Source organism: Nicotiana tabacum, chromosome 6, assembly GCF_000715075.1.
Source record: "Nicotiana tabacum cultivar K326 chromosome 6, ASM71507v2, whole genome shotgun sequence".
Lineage (NCBI taxonomy): Eukaryota > Viridiplantae > Streptophyta > Magnoliopsida > Solanales > Solanaceae > Nicotiana > Nicotiana tabacum.
Window position 1 is genome coordinate 61,832,845 of NC_134085.1, and position 7,599 is coordinate 61,840,443.

At 34.6% G+C, this 7,599-nt stretch overlaps 1 protein-coding gene across 3 annotated transcripts; it reads right to left on the reverse strand.

The window, feature by feature from the left end:
- Positions 1–1,532: 1,532 nt before the first annotated feature.
- LOC107776016 (phosphatidylinositol/phosphatidylcholine transfer protein SFH12-like) lies at positions 1,533–5,962 on the reverse strand. Of its 3 annotated transcripts, none has more exons than XM_016595825.2 (14): positions 5,894–5,962; positions 5,330–5,395; positions 4,672–4,933; positions 4,453–4,552; positions 4,094–4,360; positions 3,841–3,918; positions 3,652–3,753; positions 3,516–3,565; positions 3,249–3,348; positions 3,039–3,134; positions 2,855–2,953; positions 2,553–2,676; positions 2,045–2,439; positions 1,533–1,962 (listed from the first exon to the last, which is right to left on the reverse strand). In XM_016595825.2, exons 2-14 carry the CDS (start codon positions 5,361–5,363, stop codon positions 1,876–1,878), a joined length of 1,794 nt encoding a protein of 597 aa, XP_016451311.1. In that variant the 5' UTR covers positions 5,364–5,395; positions 5,894–5,962; the 3' UTR covers positions 1,533–1,875. The 3 variants fall into 3 exon arrangements, with proteins under 3 accessions (XP_016451311.1, XP_075110897.1, XP_016451312.1); XM_075254796.1 differs by lacking the exon at positions 5,894–5,962 and adding an exon at positions 5,756–5,887 and having other exon boundaries at positions 2,045–2,280; XM_016595826.2 differs by lacking the exon at positions 5,894–5,962 and adding an exon at positions 5,756–5,887.
- Positions 5,963–7,599: the final 1,637 nt, after the last annotated feature.

Here is a 7,599-nt window from a genome sequence, read left to right on the forward strand (position 1 = left end):
GTAAAATTCTCCCCCTAAACACGACTCTCAAATCCCATATGGCTATATTGTGGATGCTGCTGAATGAGAAGGACGGATCTTCAATTTATAAAACTCCAAACATTTTCCTACAAGAAAAAGGACTAGCCAAATATGGGAGATTAGTAATTTTCTTCTACAAGAAGGAAAACCCAATTAAGGTAAATATGTTTCTCTTTCCTTCAACAAATAGGAAAACCAAACATGGTAAGAAAATCAGGACAACACCTAACATCCTGCTCTACTTTACATATTTCAAGATGAGGTGTGGCACGTGATGAATAGATAGGGCTAGGATAACTCTCTTTCCAAAGTACGTGATAAGGCACCACCTATATTATGTGGTAGCTGTCATATCCAAGTGTTTATTTTTATTCTTTGGTATAGAGGTTCTATACATAGTTGTATCGGGTTGTAACTATGAGATTGTACATGACATACAAGAAAGGATATTTAATTTATTTCAATTTGATTATTCTTATTAAAATGCTTTATGCATGGTTTCAATTTTGATAATGTTTTATGTTTTGATTTGAAAATATATATGGTTTTCAAATGGCTTCTATGGATAATTTGGCTTTCATGCATAAGTTTAGGGTATTTCACATGGTTTAGCTCACTCGAGTCAGATAGACAGTATGGGCCCTATCCTTTCTTTTTACTTTTTACTGTTCACATCAGCCCGGCACTTGTGCTTGTGAGTTGTAGTAGGCTGCCTCACAGATTAGTTGAATTGCGGGCAAACTGGTCCAAATACAACTACTCTATCACAGAAAAAGAATTTGTACAGGATTGGACTAACATAGTCGTGTTCAAAATTCAGCAAGCATTCGTAACATAATGTTGTGAATCCAGCAAGCATTCGTAATTCGTTATACATAACGTTGTGTTTCTGAAATAGCATCTATATATCAATTATCTTTCTCAAGGACGCTGAGTTGACAACATCTTAATAGTCATTTTCAGGTTGAACATGCTTTTATGAGACAAGAGGTAATTCTTGCATATATTAACAGCCAAGAAGCTGCAAAAATTTCAGGTGACTTTCAGTTTTTGTGGTATTTAGACGTCATCAGTTTTAGGAATAAATCGGAGTAGGATCTGAAGTATACTATGTACTTCTTTCTTTTGCCAGATTCAACAGCAACAACGAAACAACTAGGATTCATCCCAAACATTATCCATGCGGGATATCTTTGTACATTCATCTTCTGTTGTGCAGAGAAGCTGCATTTTTGCTGCTAAGATGCCTCTATAACAGATGAAATTGCAAATTTATAAGATTTAAGTTATATGCTCCGTTTAAATAATTGTTTTACCATTAATATAATTTTACTTGTTATATATAGCAAGTTACTTGCCATTTGTTGTGTAGGTTATCAATCAATGGTTATTAAATGGAGTTATTTACATGAAAATTACTTTTTTAAGTGACATGATTGTATAAATTAACCTACTATAGCAGGTTTAAATTCATTCTCCATGTAATCAAAGAAAAGGAAGTACAAGATGGATTAAAAGAAAAAAATATCTTTGACACACGAGAAGCAAGATGGAGGCTATCTTAAACAACAAAAGAAGCTCTATCTTTGCAAGGCAACAATTAGAACTAATGCAAACTGCTATTATCCTTATATACAGAAAACTAAGAACCAAAAACGCAAGCCACTGAATGTGTAATATACAGAGTATATTACTATTAGAGCTCACAAAGAAGTTGCTGGGGAATGTGAATCTCGCCGAAGAGGACTTGAGCAAAGCCTCTATCAGATCATTTACAATAAGCTTACATTAAAGTTAACATGGTGAACTTAATACGCGTGGCGTGTCATTCAAGCAGCATTGTGGCTTCCGCGCTTAGAAACCAAAGAAGTTCTTCTTTTTCTTCTTCTTCTCAATGTAGGCTAAGAGCTCCTCTTGACGAGCAAGAGCTTTCTCGAGTGCCTGCCAATAAAAATATGAGAAGTCGATAAATTAATGTTATGTGAAACTACTGAATTGATTGATCAAGGGAAGAAGATAATACCATCTTGGTTGCACAAAGCTCTTGTTCCAATTTATCAACATGACTCATGACATTGTTGAGCATTTCCTCTTTCTCAGGTGGTAAGGCACTAGGCTTGTTGCTAAGAGTAATGACCTTCTCCTCGAGCTCTCCCATCCGTTTCATCATGCTGAAGTACTCATTATTCGAGATGGCAGATCCATTCAAACGATATTCTTGAGCTTGTGGTTTAACCATGTCAACGGCCTTTAGGGAACCTGACAAGAGGGTCGAATCCGTAAGCTTTCTTGGCATATTGCGTGTCATTCGGACCATTGTCACGACCCCCATCACGAATGTCATCACTCCAGTGAAAAGGTGGTTGCTAAATCCTTCGGGTGACTTAGAAATATCGTGCATGGGTAAGAAATCTGAGGCTGAAAACAGGGCAAGTAAAAGCTAATACTACAAATGAAGCAGGATATTGAAAGCAAAAGCATCTTGTCTATTGAACATCTGATGTACATACAATAAGAGAATAACTCTGTACCTTTTGCAATGGCATAGTTGTCGGCTTTTGTAGCATTAGGCATAGTTGAATCAATTACTTTGTCCACCACAGGGATATACTTATCAGAATCATATGCACTAGGGAGGTTTTTCTTTACTTCAACCTACAAATACATTTCCATTTTATTCTATTTGGGACATACTGATTGAACAAAGAAAATCCATTTTATTTCTATCAAACTTCTTCGATACAGATGTTAGCGAAGCTTAACTTCATTTCATGAAAAATTGAAGTATAAATTTTGTGCATTCTAATATTTGATGGATGAAGAAGAAACTTACTTCCTCATGGACAGTAGAGAGCTGCATATGAGATGCATGTTCCCTTTGGACTTTGGAAGAGGCAGTTCTCATTTTAATGGAATTGCTCTTCTTTGCTTCCTGCAACATCTACGAAAGTTATTGCTGATCCCATATATTTAATCACTTCATTGCTTTATGAAGAATAAAAAACACTGAGAGGCACCTTCGGATTAGCATTGCCATCCTCGGAAATTGTTTTCTCATCAACTGTGGGACTGGCACTTTTCTTTGAGCATTTATGCATGCCACTGTGAACCATCTGGCATCAAATTAATCACATCTTAGGTGTGTCTATGGAAAAATGTAATTCAGAAATATTACAAGATTTAAAGGTATTGAACACTAAAACTTTGAAACTACAGATGAAATTAACCTTCATTATTTCTGGATCATTCCACGGGCCTTTATCAGAAAGCATACATCCTCCTTTTTCGGCACAAGTACATGTACCACCTAAGAATTCTGGAAGTTCACTGAGACAAGGTAGTGACAAACAAGTCGTTTTAGGCTTATATCAAATAGATAATGTCGTTCTCTCATATTATTTTTGGACGAGAATCAAAGTCACATATCCTCGGGACATTTAGCTGGAGGAATGGTGAGGAAAGCGGAGAGAATATTTAAATTCACCTGTATTTACCTGCCATCAATTATTTCAAGCAATTTGCTCTGGTATTTGTTACCAAGAACCTAAAAGAAACGAGCCATGAATTTGTTATTCCAATGAAAATGACTCAGGCAGTCCATTTAAGATGCAAAGATGAATGTGGGCTTACGTTGATCTTTGCAGTCGTCTTGGGGTCAAGGAATGACTTGACAGAGTTCCACAAAAGCCTGAATCCAGAACCAGCATTGATGATATACATACGACACAAGCTCTAAACAGTGAATAAAATATTCAAGTAAGCGACAGGAACGTGAAATAATTTCTCAAAATTAACTAATGGCCAGCAAGAAGCAAGTACCTCAGGATAATTGTTACCATCCACACCTTGGATGCATTGAAGGAGATCCCTTGCTGATTTGTTGAAATTCTTAAGTCCCTGAGGCATGATATACGTAAATTTAGTTAGTGATATCTAAATACACATTTCTTTTTTTGCGTCTTTACTTCTTACAAAGAAATCATTGGAAACAAACAATTGCAGCAATCACATTCTAAGGCAAAGCAGACAGATATTCTCACTTAATTTTAAAAGCGTTATAATCTCAACGTACCACTCCTTGTACATCCAAAATAGTTGTGCTTGTATCAATATGCTTTTTGGCTGCAATAGAGCAAGCTGGCAATTTGTCATTGAAAGTCCTCTCGAACTCTTGCACGTGGTACTTGAGATAACGGTCCATTGTTGTGACTTGCAAGAGCTTGGTAGAATCTACTTGACCAATTCTTTCGATATATACTGGTCTTCCATCTTTGTCAACTCCGTGATGCCCTTGAGGATAGTACTTGACGACCTCCTCCTTTTCTTTGAACTCAAAGTCCTACGAAAGATGTTCCAAAATGTGAATTAGACCTTAAATCTTTAGAATTACTATTTTTCCTGTCAAACCTGATATGGCGTTTTAAAAAGTACCTCCATGATAGTGTCTGCACCAAATTCCTTCCTCCAATTAAGCATATCAGACCACATCTGCTTTGTTTTCTCTAAATCAAATTTTCTGGCCTTCAAAAACCTGTATCATCATTCAAAATGTAGAAACACAAATACTTGTCATCAAGCATTGTACTAGGAAAAATCCCTTAGCATCAAGAAATTGTAACCATGATTATAAAAGGAAAAGACTTTTGTTACCTTAGCATCATATGATAATCATCATGTTTAGCAGGAAGTAATTCCTCCAGGATAAGTGCTTGACGGAAGGCATCAACTGCCTTTGATTCCTCCGCGTCATGCTCATCCTCGAAGACAACAGACATGACTCTACTGTTTCTCCGGCCAGTTTTTTTAAGAGACTGTCTGAATTTGTTGGAGGCATTAAGTGCCTTTTTCTTGAATGACCCAAGCCTTGGCTTCCTCTCCTCCTCAGTATTTTCAATATCAATATTTTCCATACCTGTAAAAAGTAATTAGACAAGGTTGTCTAGGACGTAGATTTTACACATCCAAACGATAAAAAGACGCAGAAGCGATTGTGTTTTTCATAGGATTTTTCGTGACTCGTGTCTTCCCACATTTATTAACACTTCCGGTGCCAGCAGGGGCAAGTACCATGTTACTAATCGATCAATACTTTAATACAACATATTTCAACTCCCCTGGAGGGGGGCTTATAGCAAAGATGTTGGTGATTTGATATATTCTAAAACCAAGATATAAATTTTCATCAATTCTAGAGTAAGTTTTAAACTATAGCTTCATGTAAGTATCCTGGATCAACTACATTTAGAGATAATAAATAGGGAGATTTCAGCCTCTGATTCAAGCCTAATAAGGGGGAAATAGAACTTACTTGGCCTGACTGGTCGTTCAAGAGGTCCTGACATTTAGAATTTACTCTCTTGCTGAATGCCTACACCTATTAAAACATACAGAGAAGAATAAATTTCAAAGCACCAACAGAAACAAAACTTGATATTTGAAACAAAGATTTCATGCATATTCGACAATAGTTGAGATCCGTTGAAATGAGTAATCAAAAAAGCCAAACAAGATTGAAGCGAAAGATCAATAAATGGGAAACATACACAATAAATTCAAGACAATGTGATCATATATCAAGAAACCTTACACCATGAAATGCTAGAAATGGCAAATTTCAATTGAAAAGATAAACATCAAAAGTCCATTCAAGCCTATTTTATTTTAATATTGGAAAGTAATTTATACTTTTAGGTATTTTATTACTAGGAAGATGTATCATAATATAACAACCTACCGTAACTTTTCTCCTTTATCGAGACATAGAACTAAATATGGGGAGCTCACATTAGTGAGTTCACATAGGTGGTGGAGTTTTGGGTAAGCAAGATCGAATTGATAGGGTGAAAAACAAAAGAAAAGTGTAGTAATTTACCAGTGACAATAAAAATGGCAGGGACAATAAGAAAATATGGAGAAGTTTTCTCTTAAATTACCTAATTAACTACTATGCTCGAAACAAACGGGGGTCCTTATAACTAAGTGAATGGACAAGCTGTAAAATTTGTTTAGGAATAATATCCACCAGTAGTAATCGGATTTGGAGTGATAAGGAAATTACTGGCCCTCTGTTCTTGGAAGCAACTACCAAACCGTGTCTCGTGCATATAACCAACATTTCTAATACATTTATTGTTTGTTTTCCCAGTAATAAATAAATGTCATTGCTCTTTTACTCTATGTACATTCTAAACGCTAGCACTATTGTAAATAGAATATACTACTATTTTAAATTTTCACGACAATTCTTTACATATTACTTGTCAAGCATTAAAATGTGCTTTTTGGCACACATGAAATTATTACGTAAGAATTTGCTCTCTTTGTTGGGATTCAGAATACGAGAGTGAAATTAATTCCTTTTTTTTTCGTTTTAATTCAGGCATCAGTTCTATTATTTTTTAAAGTAAACTTACATTTAAAACTTTATAAGTAAAAACATTAAATATGTTAGATCATATAGTATAATAGGGGCCGAAAGATTCCTTAGACCTTAGTGAAGGATTGCACATACTTGTTCGTAATATGCAGCGAAAGACAATATTAAATCTAGGCAGAATTTTTCGTGTTTAAAATTAATTTACAAGTCAAAGATCGGATCTAAGACGTACCTGGTGAATAGAGTTGTTTCAAAAATTCTTCGACAGTACGAAGACTCGATGCGTATCCACACCGAGACCGATTCTTGTTATCAACTCTATGATAAATGAAACCCCTGAACAAATTGAACTAAAAACTAGTGCTGAAATTTTTCTCAAAAAATCTCAATCAAATTAGAAGAACAAGAAACATTTTTCTTGTAATTGTATTTTCTCTATTGGCTTTATATTGCACTCTCACTTTCACAAAGTATTTTTCCTCTCAAGAATAATAATGCGGTAAATTTTCTCCATCACCCTTTATACAACATCACCTACAAGCTCTTTTACTATTTGTTTGAGGTAATGATTTACTTAGAATAAAAAAAATCCAAAAATAAACTTCATAGAATTTTATAAAAAAATTGGAAAATCACGTCTCAATGGAAACGTGACCGCCGAATCCTTCACGTGATTCCTCCAATTCAAAATTGGATTCTCTTATATATAAACATTTCATATTAATATAATATTTTCCTATTGAAAATATTAATCCCATTCCAATTGGGATGAAAATGCCGACAAGTCCCTTTGTGGACTTTACACGTTAGTTATCCAATTCAAATTTGGATTCTAACTTATAAACCTTTTATATTAATATTATATATGTACTCTTATAATTTAATTTTCTATTCCAAATAGAAAACTCAATTTTTTTACAATATTAATTATATTCTCTGTATAATAATATTTCAGTTGGACTAATAACTAAATTTGTTTGACTAATTAAATTCTTTAATTTAATTACCAAACAATAAAATAATTAATCCTTTAGCAAAGATCAGAACACTCGTTAGTGTGCGACCCCATAGGTTCAATACTAAACCGGTAGTAAATCAATCACATTAATATACTAATCAAGGGTGACGTCTAGCAACACTCCTTAACGACCAGATAGAATGAAGTATACAATTTACTCTTAAGAACCAGTAGAAGAATAATG

Bases quoted from the DNA above. Each gene is read 5' to 3' on its own strand.
- LOC107776016 (XM_016595825.2), bottom strand. From the start codon at position 5,363: ATGTCAGGACCTCTTGAACGACCAGTCAGGCCAA. The intron at 3,919-4,093 runs GTACGTTGAGAT...ATCATGCCTCAG, and splicing joins TTTTGGATGTACAAGGAGTG to GGACTTAAGAATTTCAACAA. The intron at 2,440-2,552 runs GTACAGAGTTAT...CCCTGTTTTCAG, and splicing joins CAACTATGCCATTGCAAAAG to CCTCAGATTTCTTACCCATG.